Source organism: Pan paniscus, chromosome 20, assembly GCF_029289425.2.
Source record: "Pan paniscus chromosome 20, NHGRI_mPanPan1-v2.0_pri, whole genome shotgun sequence".
NCBI classification, from domain to species: Eukaryota; Metazoa; Chordata; class Mammalia; order Primates; family Hominidae; genus Pan; species Pan paniscus.
In genome coordinates, this window is record NC_073269.2 from 42,953,212 (window position 1) to 42,975,848 (window position 22,637).

A 22,637-nucleotide genomic window follows, 5' to 3' on the forward strand; every position below is an offset into this window, starting at 1 on the left:
TTTGATCTTTTGTTATTATCCCTATGGCCCATGGGCTTCCATTCTTTTTTTTCCCCCAATTGATTTTATTTCTTGTCTAGAATGGATAATTTCTATTGATGAATGTTCAAGTTTATTATTTCCTCTGCCATCTCCATTCTGTTATTGAGCCAATCCAGTAATTTTTAAAAATTTACTTGTTGAATTTTTCATTTCCATTTTTTTCTATTTGGTTCTTTGTTATATCTTCTATTTCTTTACTTAGTGCCCCCTCCTTTAATTTGATTTAAGAGTGTTTGCAATTGCTTGGTGCATTTTAATAATAGGTCTCTTAAACTCATTGTCAGTGAATTATTAATGGCAAAAACTGAAATTACTTTTGCACCAACCAAATACAGTATCAGTGTAATCTTGGTGTTGGTATCTGTTCTCTTTTTCTATTAGGTTTAGATTTGCCTGGTTTTGGTATAATGAATATTTTTAATTGTATCCTTGATATTTTGAGTATTAGGTTATGAGGCCCAGGTTTCTATTCATTTTGTGTTTAACTTTTTAAGAAACTGCCACACTGTTTCCCAAAGTAATTGTACCATTTTAATTTCCACCAGCAGTATGAGCTTCACCTGCTTCTTATCTTCACTAACACTTGCTATACTTAGCTTTTTAAGTGCTAGCCATTATATTAGGCACATAGTGTTAACTTATTGTGTTTTAATTTGCATTTCACTTGTGACTAATCATATGTTTATTTGACATCTGTATATCTTCTTTGGGTTGTTGAATTTTAAGGTCTTTTTATATTCAAGTCTTTGTCAGATATATATAAGATTAGAAAATATTTTCTCCCAGTCTGTGGCTAATCTTTTCCTTCTCTTCACAAAGTCGGTTAAGAGCAAAAGCTTTCAATTTTGATGACTAATTAATTTATTTGTTAAGGACTTGCAGTTTCAGTAACATATATAAGAAATTTTTGCCTACTCCAAGGTTCTGAAAGTTTTATAGTTTTAAGCATATGATACATTTTTAGTTAACTTTTTTTTTTTTTTCAAGACAGAATCTCACTCTGTCACCCAGGCTGGAGTGCAGTGGCGCGACCTCTGCTCACTGCAACATCTGCCTTCCAGGTTCAAGAGATTCTCCTGCCTCGGCCTCCCAAGTAGCGGGGACTACAAGCTTGCACCACCATGTCCAGCTAATTTTTCTTTTTTTGTATTTTCAGTAGAGATGAAGTTTCACCATGTTGGCCAGGCTGGTCACAAACCAGCCAGCCTCAGCTGATCCGCCAGCCTCAGCCCCCCAAAATGCTGGAATTACAGGCGTGTGCCACCATTCCCAGCATTTAGTTAACGTTTTTTATAGGTGCTTTGAGCTATAAATCAATGTAAATTTTTAAACATATATATAACAAGTTCTTCTAGCATTGTTTGTTAAAAAGATTACCTCTTCTTTAATAAATTTCCTTTGCACCACTGTCACAAATCAGTTGTCCATGTATGTGTATTTCTCAACTCTCTATTTTATTCCATGAATACCACACAGTCTTGATTACTGTAGCTTTATGATAAGTCTGAAATTCAGGTAACATATGTTCTCCAACTTTTTTTTTTTTTTTTTGAGTCGGAGTCTCCCTCTGTCATCCAGACTAGAGTGCAATGGCGTGATCTCGTCTCACTTCAACCTCCGACTCCCAGGTTCAAGCAATTCTCCCTGCCTCAGCTTCCCAAGTAGCTGGAATTTCAGGTGCCTGCCACCACACCTGGCTATTTTTGTATTTTTTAGTAGAGATGGGTTTTGCCATGTTGGCTGGTCTTGAACTCCTGACCTCAGGTGATCTGCCCACCGCAGCCTACCAAAGTGCTGGGATTACAGGCATGAGCCATCGCGCCCAGCCTATTTTCCAACTTTCAGAATTATTTTTAAAAGTTGTTTTCGCTAATGTAGGTCCTTTGCATGTCCATATGTATTTTAGAATTGAGTTCCCAATTTCTACAAGACAAAAAGCCTCCCGAATATTCAAAATGGGATTTCACTGAATCTATAGGTCAGGTTGGAAAGAATTGACATATTAATGGTATTGAGTCTTGTAGTCTCTGAACATAGTATATCTCTATTTAGGTCTTTTTTAAAGTTCTCCCAGAAGTGTTTTTAATTTTTATACTATACATCTTGCATCTTTTGCCAGATGCATCACTATGTATTTCATATTGTTTATGGTGTTATAAATGGCATTTGAGGTTTTAAGGTTCAGATTGTTCATGGCTAGTTCATGCAAAATCATCTGCTTTATATATATTGATCTTTATTTTGCAGTCTCACTAAGCTCATTTAGTTCTAATAGTGTTGTAGATACCTTCAGATTTTTTTTATATAGACAATCCTATAATCTGTTAATAAAGATGATTTTACTTCCTTCCCAATCTGGATACTTCGTATTCTTTCATTTATCGCACTAGCTAGAACTTCCAGTATAATGCTTAGTAGAAGTGTTTAGACCAGGTATCCTCTGTTTGCTGATCTTTGGACTTTTACCATTAAGTATGATGTTAGCAGTAGGTTTCTCACACATACTCTTTATTGGTTAAGGAAATTCCCAGAATTCTTCTCCTCCTTAACTGAATTATTCTCCTTAATGAATGCTGGATGCCTAGTAAATTTTTTATTTTATTTTATTTTTTAATTTTTATTTATTGTTTTGAGATGGAGTCTCGCTCTGTTGCCCAGGCTGGAGTGCAGTGGTGCGATCTCAGCTCACTGCAACCTCTGTCTCCCGGGTTCAAGTGATTCTTCTGCCTCAGCCTCCTGAGTAGCTGGGATTACAGACCTGGCGGTTTTTTTTTTTTAGTATTTTTAGTAGAGACGGGGTTTCAGCATGTTGACCAGGCTGGTCTCGAACTCCTGACCTCAGGTGATGCACCCGCCTCAGCCCCCCGAAGTGCTGGAATTACAGGCTCGAGCCACCGCACCCAGCTGATGCCTAGTAATTTTTTATTTTCCACTTTGGCTGTTGGGAAAAGGAATTATTCCTGGACGTTTTTGAGCTCTGTGGATTCTTCCCTCTAATCCTTTAAGGTAATTGTTTTTCCCTGGCTTCAGGTAGTTTTCACACACGCACGTGTTGATGAATATTTAGCTGAACTTAAAGGAAGATCCTCTGGAGATTTCCGTGCAGTTCTCTCCTCTTCAGTGTTTTGCCTTGTCAACTCGGGCCACTTTGGCCTCATCAGACTCCTCATTCTATCTCAACACTAGGAGACCACCAGGCTCTGCCTGAGTTACTCCTCCCAGCAGTAATCTGGAAAAACTAGGAAAAATTTATTTGTTTTTTTCAGGGATCACTGTTCTTCATTGGAAATTGACATTTTAGTATATTCAATGTCTTAAAAACCATTGTTTCACCTATTTCGTTTAGCTTTTTAGTATTTACAGATATAAGGGTAAATCTGGTCTGTTTCTCCATTTGATCAGAAGCAGACATCTGTTCATTCTGTTAATGGTGACTTTCAGTTAACAGAATAATAAAATTAATATGAATATGCCACACTTTTCTAGTTAAAATGTTTTGTCTAGGAAATATTCTTTACTGTGAGGTTATAAAATGATTCTCAGATAAAAACAAGGTAAAATCAAAGGCGACTACTTTCCAACCTTGCTCTCTCCCACCTATAGTTTGTATTTTAATTTTTCTTAAGAGACAGGGGTCTTGCTATGTTGCCCAGGTTGGACTTGAACTCCTATGCTCGAGGGATCCTCCTACCATGTCCTCCCAAGTAGCTGGGATTATAGGCGTGCACCACCACACCCCGCTCCCACCTATTATTTCATCATTTTGATTAGGTCTTGGCTTATCCTTCCACTGTTTTTGAAAGTATAAACATAGCTGGGTGCGGTGGTTCACGCCTGTAATCCCAGCACTTTGGGAGGCTGAGGCGGGCAGATCACGAGGTCAAGAGATCGAGATCATCCTGGCCAACATGGGGAAACCCCATCTCTACTAAAAATACAAAAACTAGCTGGGCATGGTGGCGCATGCCTGTAGTCCCAGCCACTCGGGAGGCTGAGGCAGGAGAATCTCTTGAACCCGGGAGGCGGAGGTTGCAGTGAGCCAAGATTGTGCAAGTGCACTCCAGCCTGGCAACAGAGTGAAACTCCATCTCAGTGTACTTGTCACCTTAAAAAAGATCTAGTCAACATGAATGAAAATGGCTTATTACAATACAGTTACATAACAAAAAATTATTTTTCACACAAATTGTGAAATTCCATAGATGACAATAATTTAGGAGGGAACTACCTGTTAAAGGTGTGACTTACAAATGTGCTAAATCTGTGTACATATAGTCACCATTTCTTAACTCATGTAACACTAAAAGATACCAAGAACTTCACTTAGAAGAAATTGATAAAGTAACTTTTCATCATTCAGAATTATCCATCCAGGCTGGGCACGGTGGCTCACGCCTGTAATCCTGGCACTTTGGGAGGCTGAGGTGGGCAGATCACCTGAGGTCGGGAGCTTGAGACCAGCCTGGCCAACATGGTGAAACCCCATCTCTATTGAAAATACAAAAATTAGCCAGGCATGGTGGAGGGTGCCTGTAATACCAGGTACTCGGGAGGCTGATGCAGGAGAATCATTTGAACCTGGCAGGCAGAGATTGTAATGAGCCAAGATCACCCCACTGCACTCCAGCCTGGGCAACTAGAGTGAGACTCCACCTCAAAAATAAAAATTATCCATCCTGCTCAGAGCTTAAACATTATAAGCAAATATCTACTATATTATTCTTTGATTAAATATTGGGTTCATCTATGTTAGTTTTTTTCATGTATCTTCATGAGTGAAATTTTTCTGGAATTTGATGTTCAAGAGCTATCCCATCTACTTTTATTATAAAAATGTTAGTCTTTTAGCATGCTCTGGCAAATTTTCCATAGGATTTTCTATTCTTCAGGGTGTAGCCTGTACAGTTTTCTAGTCTTAAATGTTTGTTTTGTTTTGTTTTAGACAGGGTCTTGCTCCATCACCGACTGCAGTGCAGTGGGGTGATCACAGCTTACTGCAGCCTCAAACTCCTGGGCCCAAGCAGTCCTCTCACCTCAGCCTCCTGAGTAGCTGGGACCAGAGGCATGTGCCACCACACCTGGCTAATTTATTTTTTGCAGAGATGGGGGTCTCCCTATGTTGTCCAGGCAAGTCTGGAACTCCTGGGTTCAAGTGATATTCCTGTCTCAACCTCCCAGAGTGTTCAGATTACAGGCATGAGCCACTGTGCTCAGCCTCATCTTACATGATACTTTTTTCTATTTTTTGAACCTTTTTGGTTGTTTTTGAAACTTAATCATATTTAATAAATGTTTTCCTAGAAAAAAACCGTACACATATAAAAATCATGTCTAACAGAGTTCACATACTTAATACTAAAAAACATCCCCAAACATATAGTTATATTCCATTTCTCCTTATAATATAGTAGAGGCACTGACAAAGCCTAGTAAATAATAGTTTTCTTCAAAGGACTAGATTTTGATGAAAAACCTGTATGGTTTTTTATTCCATGATTTCAGCTTTTCATTAAGCCTTTCCATTCATTCATTTGGGGTATTTGTTCTTATTCCACCTTGCTGTGTAATCATTATTTAACTCAATAAATATTTGAGGCCCTACAACATTATAGGCACTGTCCTAAGTGCTGTGGATACAGTGATGATGAGAAACAAACTGCCCTCAATCTTCTTGGTTTTATACACAGAGCAATTTCTATTGATAACTGTTTTAGTTATTTCACAGGATTTAAAATATAGGTCTCATTATCATTCTAAATACTCTGTAATTTCACTTTTTATTTGCTCTTTAAGAACAGTTTATATATAGTAGTAAATTTCAGAGGTAAGAATCCATATGGCTATCCATTTGCTAGTTTCTGAGTTATAACTGTGGTAAAGAATTATATAACAGTTGGCTTTAGAAATTTGTTAGAGAGAAATCATTTCTGAATGTCTTTTAAAAAACTGCTGAACACTCAACAACCCCACTTTTACTAAAGTCATAAGGCTTTCTTTTATAGGTTTTTTTGATGTAGCATGTGAAATTAATATTCAAAGCTTTCTTCATTGTATTTTACTGATTTTTTTTCAGAATTAACATTCTGATGTTCAATAAGACATAAATAGAGATGACATATTTGTCTATAATCATTATAGTCTTAAAAGTCCTCCTCTCATAAAATGGCTTAATACCAATACAAATGACAATCACTATGTCATGTAAATCTCAAATCATTCAACCCTTACAATCTAATGAATACGATTAAACAGACATAGATTTAAGATACTTTCCAAAAAAAAAAAAATAGAGCAGGATGTATTGAAACAAGACATGCCAAATAAATTGTATGACATAGTTCAAGGCTTTTCTAGATTAATTACATGATTTTTGTGGAAATACAACAGAATTTTGCTAATGATGAAAGATTTCCAAAATGAATTATATATAAATTCTTGTGGGTTTTTGTTTTTGAGATGGAGTCTTGTTCTATCACCCAGGCTGGAGTGCAGTGATGTGATCTTGGCTCACTGCAACCTCCACCTCCCGGGTTCAAGGAATTCTCATGCCTCGGCCTCCCGAGTAGCTGGGACTACAGGCGTATGCTACCACGCCCGGCTAATTTTTGTATATTTAGTAGAGACAGGGTTTCACCATGTTGGTCAGGCTGGTTTCGAACCCCTGACCTCAAGTGATCCACCCACCTCTGTTTCCCAAAGTGCTAGGATTACAGGTGTGAGCCACCGTGCCTGGCCAAATTATATATAAATTCTTTATGCACCATCTCTGATGAGAATGTTTTGAGAATGATTCAAAAATAATTCATGCTATCATCTCATAAAATTTTACCCTGATATTCCGCAATTGATAACTGATCAGTAATTTCTTTCCTATATTGATTGCATGATGAATTCTCTGCTGCTGCTGCTGCTGCTGGATGTGTGCCCTGTTAAAATGCCTTCCAATATTACTTACATTTGTGGTGTTCCTCAAGAGAAAAAAATAAATGACATCAATTAATGAGTCATGAATAAAGCCCTTCCTACACTTTTATATAATATTTCACAAGAGTGAAATGAAGTGAGAGCTTGAAGAAAATGCTTTCTCAAAATCTTTAAATTCATAGGATTTCTCAAAAGTGTAAATATTCTGGTGTTGAGCAAAGTTTGACTCATGACTAAAGGTGTTCCCATAGTCTGTCCATTCACAGAGATTTGCACTATTATGAATTTTTTGTTCAGTAAAATATGAATGGTGACTAAAGATGTGGCTACTTTTCTTGCATCCATAAGGTTCTGCATCAGTATGAATTTTCTTATGTCGTGTAAGCTGTGAACCCCAGATAAAAGATTTCCCACATTCTTTACATACGTAAGGTTCCTCACCAGTATGCATTCTCTGATGTCGAGTAAGTTGTGAACCCCAGAGAAAGGCTTTTCCACATTCTTCACATTCATATGGCCTCTTTCCAGTATGAATTTTCTGATGTCGATTAAGTTCTGAACCACGAAAAAAGGTCTTTCCACATTCCTTACATTCATAGTTTCTCTCACCAGTATGAATTTTCTGATGTCGATTAAACTCTGAGCCATGAAGAAAGGTCTTTCCACATTCCTTACATTCATAGGATTTCCTCTCATTGTGAATTTTCTCATGTTGAGCAAGATACGAAGCCCAAGTAAAAGTCTTCCCGCATTGCTTACATTCATAAGGTTTCCTGCCAGTATGAATTCGCTGATGTCGAGCAAGGTGTGAGCTCCAAATATAGGCTTTCCCACATTTCTCACATTTATAAGGTTTCCTACCAACATGAACATTCTGATGTTGAGCAAGATTTGAACCACGAATAAAGGCTTTTCCACATTCCTTACACTCATGAGATTTCTCACCAGTATGAATTCTCTGATGCTGAGTTAGGTGTGATCCACGAGTAAAAGCTTTCCCACACTCCTTACATTCATAAGGTTTTTCACCAGTGTGAATTCTCTGATGTTTAATAAGATGCGATCGCTGACTAAAGGCCTTTCTACATTCATTACATTCATAGGGTTTTTCACCAGTATGAATTCTCTGATGTCGAGTAAGATCTGAGCCACAACTAAAGGCCTTCCCACATTCCTTACATTCATAAGATTTCTCACCAGTATGAATTCGTTTATGGACACTAAGTTGTGAATGAAATCTAAAGGCTTTCCCACAATCTTTACATTTAAAAGGTTTCTCACCAGTATGAATTCTCTTATGACCAGTAAGACTCGAACGTAAACTAAAAGACTTCCCACATTCTTTACATTCATATGTTTTCTTAACAGTGTGAACTGTCTGATATTGAATAACTTCTGAATCAGGAAGAAAGGTATTCCCACATTCTTTATCTCCACAGAATTTCTCACTTGTGTGAATTAATCGATGTTGAGTATGATCTGAACCAGAAATAAAGGCTTTCCCCAGTTCTTTAAATTCATTCAGTTTGTCTCCTGTATTAAGTCTCTGGTGTAGATTAAACACTGTATGCTGGTTAAAAGTGGGCCTTTTTTCACAGGTGCGTATCACCTGCTTGAAGCATTCCTCTTGATTATCTTGAAGTGTTTGAAACTGAGTGTTGCCTTCCCAATCACCTCTAAAACATAAACATTCAAGGCTGTGGTTTTTACAAATTCTCATTATTTCCAATTGGGCTATTTCTCTCTCAAAAATGCCATTTTTTGGTAATAACTTCTTGGTCTGACACCTCGACTGCATGTCTGAAAAATAAGAAGGTAAAAACATCATACAGTTGTATGTACAAAAAGCAATACAACTTCTAAAATAGATATAGAAAATCTTGAAGTAAAGCATATGAGAAGTGAATGGCTTAGAAAATTCTCAAATATGAGCAATATGAAAAAAATGGCAAGAAATAAGTAGAAATTTAAAAGAAATAAAAGTTGAGTCAAGTGATGAGAAATGTTTTATTTTGATCATATTCATCTGAGGAGCTCAATAAAAACTGATTATCCAGGTATCACCTCAATAACAGAATAATAAGTCATAAAATACCTACAAGTTTCCAAGTACTATGATGAATGTCCTATATAATTCAGAGCTTAAAAATAGGAATGCTGGGAAATAGCAGAATATCATTCTAATATGAGGGAAGTAATCTGATCCAGAGTTACCAAAGTACTAGGATCTCAATAGCAGGGTATGGTGCATTTAGGTTAAAGGAGATAATTATGGGTGATAGTTCAGACAGAAAAATAGTTTGAAGGCCAGGTACAGTGATTCACACCTTTAATCCCAGCACTTGGAAAGGCTGAGGCAGATGGATTGCTTGAGCTCAGAAGTTTGGGACCAGCCTAGGCAACATGGCAAAAACCCATCTCTATAAAAAATTAGCCAGGAGTGGTGGTGCATGCCTGTGGTCCTAGCTACCTGGAAGGCTGAGGTGGCAGCATCACCTGAGCCTAGGAGATGAGGCTGCAGGGAGCCATGATCACACTACCACACTCCAGTATGGGTGACAGAGTGAGACCCTGTCTTTTTTTTTTTTTTTTTTTTTTTTAATACTTTAAGTTTTAGGGTACATGTGCACAATGTGCCAGTTAGTTACATATGTACACATGTGCCATGCTGGTGTGCTGCACCCATTAACTCATCATTTAGCATTAGGTGTATCTCCTAATGCTATCCCTCCCCCCTCCCCCCACCAACCCTGTCTTAACAACAAAAAAATAGTTTGAGAAATTTTTTCAAGGGAGAAGGAGTCTGGCACAAGCTAAGAATAAGTACTCCTCTGTGACTCATTTTTTTAATGTATATATTTAGGATCGAGTACAATTGTTATCAGTTTTTCTTGGGAGACAGCAAGTACTCTAGCAGTGACTCAATGAATTGAAAGGCAGTTTAGTTACAAAGTATGAGCAGTAATGTACTGCAATGGAAAGATGACAAACTGCAGTTTCAGACTCTAGTTCTGTTTACTAAAACTACTTTTCAGGTGATTGGAAAATTACTGAGCTTGACTGAGCTCTTAATTTTTCATATTATAAAAAGGAATAAAACATCACTTTGCAGAGGTTTGTTGCAAGGATTGGGAATAATACGCTATTTCTATTAAGTGCCTGACACAGGATACGTGTTGAATAATCAGTAGCTGATGATTATTATTAGAGAGGAAAAGCTGGGGAATACGGGGAACTAGACAAGTCAGAGTTTGTCTTTTTATTTATTTATTTATTTTTTGAGATGGAGTCTCACTCTGTCACCCAGGTTGGAGTGCAGTGGCGCAATCTCAGCTCACTGCAACCTCCACCTCCTGGGTTCAAGCGATTCTCCTGCCTCAGCCTCCCAAGTAGCTGGGATTACAGGCGCCCACCCCCATACCCAGCTTATTTCTGTATTTTTAGTAGAGATGGGATTTTGCCATGTTGTCCAGGCTGGTTTTGAACTCCTGACCTCAGGTGATGATTCACCCGCCTCGGCCTTCTAAAATGCTGTGATTACAGGCATGAGCCACCGTGCCTGGCTGGGCTTGTCTTTTATGACACTGTGTTCTCGTTGTACTTCATGAGCCCTAACCTTTCTTCTGCCACTTCCTCCTCACTGTGACCAGAAACTGTTATCACTTGTTACTCTAATTTTCAACTAAGCAGCCTATTAGGTCTTCTCTTAATGTTCCCTGTATGCAGAAATGTGTGGCCATGTTCCAATCACAGAAGAGAACAAAAAGTTTCTTAAGAGACAATATATTCTTGTTAATTCTTTTAAACCTAAAATGAGAAAATCCATAAATGTTGGTTAAAAGAATGAACTAATAAGGAGAACTAATAAATGCAGGCAATGTACAATCAAGGAGAAGCTAGGAAAAATAACAAAAATTCAAAAGGGATGGGTAAAATAAAAAAATGAGGTTAAAAAAATTTTTTTAACTGAATGAAGAATTTTATGAAAATTAAATTTTAAAAAAGGGAGATGAGAAGGAACTTGATCCAAATCATAGATAAAATAAGGGCCACTGGAGAAAAGAATGGCACTTACCTTTTTGTTACATGAGTGAAAAATGAGAGCACAAAAATAGAGTGGTATTTGGAGTGAAGAGAAAGTTCTTTGAGAAAAGGTTTTGTCTCTCTCTAGGCCTCAGGCCCTTATTAAAGTGTTTGTTTGTTTGTTTTGTTTTGTTTTTTTTGAGATGGAGTCTGACTGTACTCCATCCCAGGCTGGAGTGCAGTCATGCAGTCTTGGCTCACTGCAACTTCTGCCTACCAGGTTCAAGCAATTCTCCTGCCTCAGCCTCCCGAGTAGCTGGGACTACAGGTGTGTGTCACCACACTGGCTAGTTTTTGTATCTTTAGTAGAGATGAGGTTTCACCATGTTGGCCAGGCTGGTCTTGAACTCCTGACCTCAGGTGGACTGCCTGCCTCGGCCTCCCAAAGTGCTGCAATTACAGGCGTAAGCCACGGCACCCAGCCAGTTTTTGTTTTTGTTTTTGTTTTCCCCTGAGACAGAGTCTCACTCTGTCGACCAGACTGGAGTGCAGTGGCACGATCTCGGCTCACTGCAACCTCTGCCTCCCTGGTTCAACAATTCTCCTGCCTCAGCCTCCCGAGTAGGTGGGACTACAGCTGCACGCCGACATGCCCGGCTAATTTTTTGTATTTTTTTGTATTTTTTTTTTTTTTAGTAGAAATGGGGTTTCACCATGTTGCCCAGGCTGGTCTTAAACTCCTGAGCTCAGGCAACCCGCCAAAGTGCTAGGATTACAGGCGGGAGCCACCACACCCGGCCCATTTTTTGGTCTTAAGGGGATATTCCAGACCAATATTTCAGAGGTGTTGCTGCCTCACTGTGCAGCTGAGCTGTTATCCACAACAGTGGCCTCCTTGTGCGTGTTCAGCCCTCACTCACCTGGGCAAGGTCCTCTTGTCTCATCCCTCAAAATCTTCCAGGGCTCTTTCCCTTTCTCCAATAAAGAGAACGCTTCTGGCTGATAAATGCAAAGACCTGCCCAGAAGATGAGAAACAGCAAAGAACCACATTGTAAAGACTCTAAAATTTGCAACTACTTCTTTGGTTACTAAGGAAGAGAAACAATTAGAGGCAGGACAAAAATAAGTTATAAACTATGGGAAAGATGGAAGTGCCCACTGATGATAACTATTGCCAGATTTACAAAGCACAAACCATTTTCTAAAAAACAAAGGTCAGAAGTTACTCTGGACATTTAAAAGACAATAAAAAAAATCACAATACAGAAAGCAGGAATTTCTAAGGAAAATGCTGAATCTTACCCAGTGAGACCATGTTGCTGTAGTTCTCCAACATCACATCTCTATATAAACCCCTCTGTTCCAGGTCCAGGCACTCCCACTCCTCCTGAGAGAAATCCACAGCCACATCCCTGAACATCATCAACTGTTGGAAAGAATAATTCCAAGTATTAATGGTGAAATTTTAAAAAATAATTATAATCCCTATAGATGAAAGGGGAAAGGCTGGAAAGGGGCACTGCAGGGAGTGGGGCATATACTGGGCGAAAAACTGGAGTTGGCTGCCTGTGGTTTCAGGGGAAATGACATGGGAATAAGGGTGACAAAAGCCAAGTGTCTACATGCTCTTTTTTTTTTTTTTTTTGAGACAAGAGTCTCGCTCTGTCACCCAGGCTGGAGTGCGGTGGTGCAATCTCTGATCACTGCAAGCTCCGCCTCCCGGGTTCACGCCATTCTCCTGCCTCAGCCTCCCGAGTAGCTGGGACTACAGGCGCCCGCTACCACGCCCGGCAAATTTTTTGTATTTTTTAGTAGAGACGGCGTTTCTCCGTGTTAGTCAGGATGGTTTTGATCTCCTGACCTTGTGATCCACCCGCCTCGGCCTCCCAAAGTGCTGGGATTACAGGCGTGAGCCACGACACCCAGCCTACATGCTCCTTTTTTTTGTTCTTTTACGAGACAGAGTGTTGCTCTGTCACCCAGACCGGAGTGCAGTGGTGCAATCTCGACTCACTGCAACCTCTGCCTCCCAGGTTCAAGTGATTCTTGTGCCCCAGCCACCCTAACAGCTGGGGTTACGTGTGTGCACCACTGCGCCCGGCTAATTTTTTGTATTTTTAGTAGAGACAGGGTTTCGCAATGTTGGCCAGGCTGGTCTCAAATTCCTGACCTCAAGTGATCCACCCACCTTGGCCTCCCAAAGTCTTAATGAGCCACTGCACCCGGTAAAAACTCCTGTTGCTCAGTTACCACATCTTTATGATCTTCAAATCACAAATACCAAAACATCAGAATGGCAGCCCAGAACAGACATCATAGGAGTTTTTTGTTGATACCACTGAGAGGCTACACCAGCCTGGAAGAACTAGCCCCAGATTTATTATGTGAGAAAAGTTGGAGGTTTTGTTGTAAGCAGTCTTTACTGGGCACAAACAGACTTGTGCATACAGAGCCTTTGGCCCAGGTAACTGTCCTTTGCTTAAGCTACTACTTTTAGTTGAATTATCTGTTAGTTTAAACTGAGAGAATTCTCAAGAGATACACTCCCTGGCTGAATATTATTTTCTGTGGAAAATGTGTAGAATCTCCAGACTCTTTGTTAAGCAGCTGACAATCAGCAAATTCAGTGTCATAAGTGATTACTGTGAAAGTCATCAGATGAGTTTTTTGTCGATACCACTGAGAGGCTATACCAGCCTGGAATAACTAGCCCCGGATTGTTAATGATATTAACCTTTCATTAATTTCCTGGAAAATCCCAGATCTCTTTGAACTCAACCTCCCATCATATCTGCTAAGGAAAGCATCACAAAGTGCCACATACCTAAATGAATACCAACCAACACCAACTCCCATCTTGATTAAATGAAACATCCCATTCTACAGAGTAAATAAAAGCCTTTATGTAGTATGTCCCCTTTAATTATTCCATCCCCTCTTGTTAAGCCACAGGTTTGAAATGAAAAGTCTTTACTGTTCCCCTTAAGGAAATGTATTTCTCTTCTTCAGTGCTCTGCCAGATTGGGACACAGGAGATAACTGAAAGCCCTGGTGGATAGATTTGGTCATACTGGTTGGAGAAAAGAGGGATATCTAGGGAAAGCATTGGACTGTTTCACAGTCATTACTTATGACACTCAATAGTGATTCAGGTAAGCAGTTTAAGGATAAGCAATAAAAATATTCACATGATTTGATATAAATGGGTTATATTTTTGGAGAGAGGCAATTCCAACTCACATGGGCCATAACTTAACATTCCAAGTCCACCAGTCCTTCTCTGGATTCTTTCTTGGTGAGGCAGCGTGCTGGGAAAGCAGAGCTAAAAGGAAAGAATCACAAGGTCAGGCCTTTCTCAGAGCTCTCAAAGGGACAAATAGGAAATGCCATTTTCTTCCTTGGAGGTACGTCAGAAGGAACCTGAAGAAATCCTGGCCCTATCCAAAACCAGAGAGATTCAACAAAAGCAGGATGAAGTTTCAGTCGAATCACTTATGCCAAAATCATGATCTGGATCAGGATACTACTAGATAAGTCAATTCTGGCTTGCCTAAATTCATACATACCTACATTAACATTTATCCTCAAGCCACCTATGAATGTCAGTTACTTGTCTCATTTAAAATATCTGGAAATGGGTCACTTGCTCAAATTCACTATTAGGAAATATCATAGGTTTGCTGAATGCAAAGCTTGTTACTTTGAATACTGTATCCTACCCTCTGGATTTCAGAATTTCTTATTTTATTGAGTGAAGGATGAGCTGGGCCTTTCCCTTATAGGAGCAGCCCATGATCTCTGCCTCCTGTGTTTTCATTGACAGTGAGCATCAGGGTGGCTTTTTCATGAAGGGAACCCAAAGATGGAAGGAAGGCTGGATTGGGCGAGTAGTCAGTGTTGTGAAGTACGTACTTTTATTAAAAAAATATATTGGCCGGGCGTGGTGGCTCTCGCCTGTAATCCCAGCACTTTGGGAGGCGAGGCGGGCAGATCACGAGGTCAGGAGATGAAGACCATCTTGGCCGACACAGTGAAACCCCGTCTCTACTAAAAATACAAAAATTAGCCAGGCATGGTGGCGCATCCCTGTAATCCCAGCTATTCGGGAGGCTGAGGCAGGAGAATCGCTTGAACCCAGGAGTTGGAGGTTGCAGTGAGCCGAGATTGCACCATTGCACTCCAGCCTGGCGACACAGCGAGACTCGGTCTCAAAGAAAAAAAATTATATATAGATAATTTTATAATTATCTATATATAATTATATATATAATAAAAATTATATATCTATATGCCTCTCTGAATCTAGCTTTGCGCTTAGCACAAGGGAATCAGATAAATAAGTTGCAAGACCTACTATCAAGGAATTCAGTCAGAAAAGTAAGCAGCAATTACAATACTGTAGGAAATAAAGGTAATCATGGTTATGAAAGGAGCCAACTAGTTCTAAGGAGCCCAAACCAAAACTAGTTTTTAACAGAAAATTTCCTATAGGAAATGGTACTTCAGCTGACTCTTGAGGGGCTGTTGTGTGTGGGAAATGCGCGAGGGGAGAAGAAAAGACACACAATACCTTTAAGGGTAAACAACCTTTATCCCACATAAATGGCAATGCAGATATAATAAGCAAATGATATAATAAGCAAATTGCAATGGGAAGGGGAGAAGGGAAAATATATATACATACATAGATACATATATATGTGTGTTGTGTGTGTGTGTGTATATATATATATATATACACACACACATATATATATACACTTACCAAACTATAAGCATTAACCACCAGACTGGGAAGCAACAGCCTGGGCTCCAGAGTCAGACACTACACCCAGCAGACTATGGAGGATTCACCACCAGACCGGGAAGCAACAGCCTGGGCTCCACAGTCGGCCACCCATCCGTGCACAGGCGAGGAGAGGTCTCGAAGCTTTGGTGCAGTCTGGGAGCTTAGCTCTTTTTGTAACAAGTTGTTTGGCATGAGGCCCACTCACAAGGGCCCTTCCTGACTGGGCTCAAGGAACACAAAAAGGTCAACCTGTTTTTGCGATTGTCTATTGTTTTTCAATGACTAATGTATAGGAATAGATTGAAATAGAGAATTCTCCGAAACAGCACTGGATGAATGCTTCAAGGGGCTCACACAACCTGTTCCAGGACTTGGTGACCATTGTTTGTGTCCATGTTCAATTGAGTTCAAATTTAATTAACTTTTCCTCCACCGGGGCTCACCAGAGAAGAGAGGGCAAGGTGAGGGGGATCTCCTAGCAGAGGAAACAACATGCGCCAATCAAGCAAAGATATTTTTGTGCATTCAAGGAACACAGAGTGAGAGGAAAGACCAGTGGCAGATGGAGATGTATAAAGCAGGGATCCTGTTAAGAAAAGCCCTAAAAAATAGGGTATAGAGTTTGGGCCATATTTCAGAGGTAATAAGAAAGCATTCTGCATTTTTAAAGTAAGGTTTAAAAATGTTTCTAATGAGAGATAAGACAAAGTTGGTGTGAGAGGGTAAAGACTGATATACATAATCTGAGGAGTTCATGAAAATTCCATGTAAAGCCTGTAGTATGAATTGGTCCTAGGAGACAGACAGCTTCAGCGGCATAGAGAACTTTAAGCACTTTTCCAAGAAGAGTGAAGGGCTGGAGAATAAATTGTGAACTAAAATATATTTTGTGTTTGAGAACATGAAGTACTTGAGAGTGATTATTACACGGTTTTAAGAGAAAACTAGTTCTTTTAAATACAACTTTTTTTTTAGCTGAGCACAGTGGCTCACGCCTGTAATCCCAGCACTTTGGGAGGCCGAGGCAGGCGGATCACCTGAGGTCGGGAGTTCGAGACCAGCCTGACCAACATGGACAAACCTCGTCTTAACTAAAAATATAAAATTAGCCGGGCATGGTGGCACATGCCTGTAATCCCAGCTACTCAGGAGGCTGAGGCAGGAGAATTGCTTGAACCTGGGAGGCGGAGGTTGCGGTGAGCTGAGATCGTGCCATTGCACTCCAACCTGGGCAACAAGAGCAAAACCCCTTCTCAAAAAAAGAAAACAGGAAAAAAAAATTTTTAGGGACAGCGTCTCAAACTGTCAGTCATGCTGGAGTAGAGTGGTGCAATCACAGTTTACTGTTGCCTCAACCTGCTAGGCTGAAGCGATCCTTCCACCTCAGTCTGCTGAATAGGGTGGGACTACAGGAATGCACCACTGTGCCTAGCTAATTTATTTTATTTTTGTCGAGACGGGGTCCGCTATGTTGCCCAGGCTGTTCTCAAACTCCTGGCCTCAAGAAATACTCTCCCACCTTGGCCTCCCAAAGTGCTGGAATTGCAGGTGTAGGCCACCATGTCCAGCCAAGAACTAATTCTAATCCTGATATTCCTCCTCCTGGAAACCATGTAGACAGAAACAAGAAAATCAAAGTAAATCCCAACCATCAGGAAACAGAAAATGAACAGATTCCAAGTTATTCGGAGATGTGAAAAGAAAATGAAAGAACAATGTCTGTGGAAGCCACAGTGATGCTACAAAGAAAAACAAATGAGGAATATCCATTCCCATGGGGAGTAGACCATATCCTGAATGAAAGTTTCTGTGAGCAGGAATGATGTCAAAAGGAGGTGGTAAAAGGAGGCCCGAAGATGTCAGGGGGATTCAAGGTGGCAAAACACATTGGTTGTATTTTTTTTTTAAAGCTTTATTGAAATATAATTCACATACCATACAATTAAGCCATTTACAGTGAACAATTCAATGGTTCTTAGTATATTCACAAATATGTGCAACCACAGTCAATGTTAGAATATTTTCATCATTTCAAAAAGAAACTCTATCCCCTTTGGCTATCACTCCTTCGCCTCCCCACTGCCACATGTGCCCCATACTTAGCCTTAAATAATGACTAATCTACTTTCTGACTCTATGGATTTTCCTATTCTGGACTTTCATATGAATGGAATAACATATGTGGACTTGTTACTGGCTTCTTTCACGTAGCATAAGGTTCTCAAGGTTTATCCAAATTGTAGCATGAATCAGTACTTCATTCCTTGCTATGCCTGAATAATATCTCTGCAAATGAATAGACCACATTTTGTCTACCCATTCGTCTGTTAATGGACATTTGGGTTGTTTCCACCTTTTGACAATTACTATTATTTTTGAGATGAAGTTTCGCTCTTGTTGCCCAGGCTGGAGTGCAATGGCACAATCTCGACTCACCACAACCTCCACCTCTGGGGTTCAAGCGACTCTCCTGCCTCAGCCTCCTGAGTAGCTGGGATTACAGGCGTGTACCACTATGCCCAGCTAATTTTGTATTTTTAGTAGAGACGGGGTTTCTTCATGTTGGTCAGGCTGGTCTCAAATTCCCGACCTCAGGTGATCTGCCCACCTCGGCCTCCCAAAGTGCTGGGATTACAGGCCTGAGCTACCATGCCCGGCTGACAATTATTTTTAAAATGCTGCAATGAACATTCATGTAAAAGTTTTTGTTTGAATATCATCTATTTTGTAGTTTTCAGAGTATAAGTTTTATTTTCTATATAGAAGATCATGCCATCTGCAAATAGAGATGCTCTTAGCTGTGTTCCATTCTTTTCTCCAGTGTCTTTTATTTCTTTTACTTCCCCATTTGCCCTAGCCCAATTGCCAGTACAATGTTAAACAGAAGTGGGGATCCTTGTCTGGTCCCTGATCATAGAGGGAAGACATCCAGTCTTTTACCATTAAGTGTGATGTTGGCTGTGGGTTTTTCCTAGATATCAGGTTGAATTCCTTTATTCCTAGTTTGTAGAATGTGTATGTTTTAAAAAAAATCATAAAGGGTATTGGCTCTGGTCAAATGCCTTATCTCTATCTATTGAGATGATTGTGTGATTTTTGTTTTTTTATTCTATTGATATGATGTATCACATTAACTGACTTTTGATGGTGAGCCAACCTTGCATTTCTGGGATAAATCCCACTCAGTCATGTTATATAATTCATTTTAGATGTTACTGGATTTGGTTTGCTACTACTTGTTGAGGATTTTTACACCCATATTCTTATGAGATATACTTTGCCTAGTTTCAGTATCTGGGAAATACTGGCCTCATAAAATGAGCTGGGGACTTGGCTGTATTCCTTAATTATAGCAGAAGACACTGGGTGAACTCAGAGCTGATAATAGGAGTCCTCCTGAACCAGTTGAGCTTCTGAATGGCAAAGAAGTCCTGGCTATTCAAAGGGAACCAAATTTTTAAAAAATTGTCTTCTACTGGGGTAACAGAGGAAGAAACCCTTGAGCAAAAAAAACCTTAAAAACTACCCTTGCCCCATTCACTTTTTTCACATGAAAATACCAGTGACAGCTATTCCAGGAAAATCTATTACATCCTCTCCAAAATATAAATTAGATATAACATGCGTAAGATAGTTAGATAAAAGTTTTAGGCTGGTGCAGTGGCTCACGCCTGTAATCCCAGCACTTTGGGAGGCCGAAGCGGGCGGATCACGGGGTCAGGAGATCGAGACCATCCTGGCTAACACGGTGAAACCCTGTCTCTACTAAAAATACAAAAAATTAGCCAGGTGTGGTGGCATGTGCCTGTAGTGCCAGCTACTTGGGAGGCTGAGGCAGGAGAATCACTTGAACCTGGGAGGCAGAGGTTCCAGTGAGCCAAGATCGCGCCACTGCACTTCAGCCTGGCAACAGAGCGAGACTACATCTCAAAACAACAACAACAACAACAACAAAAAAAACACACACAAAGTTTTAAAAGTGTGTCAAAATCCCCCATGTACAAAAAAACTCACTAAAAAAATCAGAGAAGATGAAAATCATCACCCAACATTTCAGTCTGAATTAAAAAAAAATATATGATGCAATTGCAGCTCTAAAAGCAGACCACAAGCAAAAATACACGATCTCAGGAAAGAGAAGAAAGTAATAGACAGACCATAGATGGGAGTTAGTAGAATTCAAGACTGAAAGAGAAAATAGGCTAAGTCACATCAGAAATGAAGAATAAACTAGCTAGTGCAGCGGCATGTGCCTGTAGTCCCAGCTACTTGGGAGACTGAGTCTAGAGGATTGCTTGAGTCCAGGAGTTCAAGGTTGAGGCCAGCCTGGGCAACACAGTGAGACCCCCATCTCTAGGCGCATAAGATCTGACAAATGCCACAGAAAGTATAGTATGGAACAAAGAATACAGAAATTAATGAACAGAACAAAATTTAACAAATAAAGGAACAAAAATCATTTGAAGAAATGAAAATGAAAAGAGAGATCCAATATGCCAAACGCAGAGCACCTAAAAATGAAATCCAAATTAAGAGGATATATCTAAAACTATGGTTTTAGCTGTGTATCTAACACTACAGTTTTAATACTCAAGATGAATTTCCTGAAATAGAGTATAAATAAACATGATGAAAAGTGAAACCATGTTACAGGTGAAAATGAACCAAAATAGTAGCAAAACATTACCTAATAAAATTAGAATAAAACTCATGGGGAATCAAGATAAAAATATCAAATATAAGAAAAAGGAAATTCAGCTGTCATCAGACTTCTGCAGTGCTAAATTCAGTACCCCAAACAGTGGGGTAAATCTTCCAATATACTTGTGAAAAAAACAAATGAGGGAGTCAAAACATTTTTATATCCAGCCAAGCTGTCATTCGAGTATAAAGGATATAAGGAGTTTTATGATGCAACTTAGGAAATACTGTTGACATGCGCTCCTTCAGAAGAAGCTACTAGAAGACATACTCCAGCCACAAAAGAACAATAGTGAAAGTTTCAGCAAAAGAATAGTAGTGATGCTGAACATATTTAAATGCAAATCCAAATAAAATAGTAAAAGCGGAATTATGGTAGCCAGCATCCTGGATGGCCCCAAAGGTACCCAGTATGTGGTATTCACAACACTGTGTAGCTGCCTCCTATACTGAATAGGATTAACTTGTATACCAGTAAGGTACTGCGGAAATGATAGAGTATGAGATAGATATAAAAGACACTGTGGCTTCCAGCTTATGCGTTCTTGCTGTCCTTTTGCTCTGGAGAAAACCAGTTGACATGTCATAGGGACACTTAAGAAACCCCATGGAGAGGTCTACATGGTGAGAAACTGAAGTCTATTGCCAATAGCCATGTGAGAGCCACGTTGGAAGGTGATCCTCTAGTCCCTGTTATGCCTTCAAATGATAGCAGCCCTGGCCAAGAGTGTGACTGCAACCTCAAGAGACCCCAAGCCAGAACTTCCCAGCTAAGCCACTCCTGAACTCCTGGTCCACAGAAAATGGTGTTAAGATAATAAATATTTATTTCTGTTTTAGGGTAATATGTTTTACAGCAATAGATAACTAATATAGAAATGAAGGTTAGAGAATAGAAAATAGACTAGCTCACTGATTGCCTCATTTGTGATAACTGAGAGATAAAGGGTGTCATTTCAAGCTGAAAATCAAGGGGAAGAAATTTAGAAATGTTTAAGAGTACAGCCAAGGCAGGAGGACTGCCTTGAGGCCAGGAGTTTGAGGCCAGATTAAGCAAAAGAATGAGACCTTCTCTAAAAAAAAAAAAATGAATACAAATGTAAGTCAAACGGCAAAATGTCAATTAAATTTCAACATACAAGCAAAATAGGAAATTTAAATTTAAAATGACAGCACTTAGCAGGAAAAATTCAAATTCCTATAAATAAATCTAACAATATATGTAACATACAATATCTTTTGTTTGTTGGTTTGTTTTTGAGACAGAGTCTCGCTCTGTCACCCAGGCTGGAGTGCAGTGGCACAATCTCGGCTCACTGCAACTTCCGCCTCCCGGGTTCAAGTAATTCTCCTGTCTCAGACTCCCGAGTAGCTGGGACTACAGGCACCAGCTACCATGCCCAGCTAATTTTTGTATTTTTAGTAGAGACGGGGTTTCACCATATTGGTCAGGCTGGTCTCGAACTCCTGACCTCAGGTGATCCACCTGCCTCAGCCTCCCAAAGTGCTGGGATTACAGGCATGAGCCACCGCATCTGGCCTGTACAATGTCTTTATATTAATTACTACAAATAATTAAAGAAGACCTAAACAAATGAAATAATTTATCACATTCATGGGATGAAAGGCTGATAATTTTCAAGGTGTCAGTTTCCCCAATATAGTGGTATAGGAAGCTTAAAAGTAAAAGGATAGCAAAAGATATACCATGCAAATCATAATCAAAATAATGCTTAGGTGGCTATAATATCAGACACCGTAGATTTCAGAGCAAATAAATAACATGGAAGAAAGGATGGTCTTGAATACATGGTGCCAGGTCAACTGAATTTATATGAGGAAAATAAATCATGATTTCCCCTCACGACACAAAAATCAATTCCAGGTTTATATACCTACATGTGACAGATAAATATAGATGAAAATACAGAATATCTTCATACCTTGGGGATAAGCAAAGATTTGAATAAGATACGGAGAATACAAACCATAAAAGAAAAATGATAATGATCAGACTACATTTTAAAAAGCAATTTTTGTTCATCAGAAAAGAGTGAATGGGCTGGTCATGGTGGCTCACGCCTGTAATCCCAGCACTTTGGAAGGCTGAGGCGGGTGGATCATCTGAGGTCAGGAGTTCGAGACCAGCCTGACCAA

General features: G+C 39.6%; 2 protein-coding genes across 14 annotated transcripts in view; one reads left to right on the plus strand and one right to left on the minus strand.

Annotated features, from left to right (window-relative positions):
* ZNF345 (zinc finger protein 345) overlaps positions 1 to 22,637 on the plus strand; it is a 104,940-nt gene that overhangs the window by 13,676 nt on the left and 68,627 nt on the right. Inside the window, exon 3 of one of the 2 annotated variants that reach the window (XR_004667859.2) lies at positions 1,034 to 1,439. The exons of the other annotated variant lie outside the window; for it this stretch is intronic. The gene's annotated coding sequence lies outside the window, so the exon portion shown is untranslated. Of the gene's footprint in view, positions 1 to 1,033; positions 1,440 to 22,637 lie in introns of those variants that run through there. 2 annotated transcript variants of the gene reach the window in all.
* Positions 1 to 22,637, minus strand: part of ZNF790 (zinc finger protein 790) — a 53,311-nt gene that overhangs the window by 13,463 nt on the left and 17,211 nt on the right. For 5 of the 12 annotated variants that reach the window (XM_003808750.6, XM_003808748.6, XM_034945305.3 and 2 more), the window contains exons 2-5: positions 14,231 to 14,312; positions 12,293 to 12,416; positions 11,910 to 12,005; positions 6,083 to 8,766 (exon numbers count right to left, since the gene is read on the minus strand). In XM_003808750.6, the coding sequence (XP_003808798.1) occupies positions 7,085 to 8,766; positions 11,910 to 12,005; positions 12,293 to 12,416; positions 14,231 to 14,239 (1,911 nt within the window). In that variant the 5' untranslated portion in view covers positions 14,240 to 14,312 and the 3' untranslated portion in view covers positions 6,083 to 7,084. Of the gene's footprint in view, positions 1 to 1,571; positions 3,281 to 6,082; positions 8,767 to 11,909; positions 12,006 to 12,292; positions 12,417 to 14,230; positions 14,313 to 22,637 lie in introns of those variants that run through there. The other 7 variants (XR_008622013.2, XR_008622014.2, XR_008622012.2 and 4 more) reach the window with 2 other exon arrangements.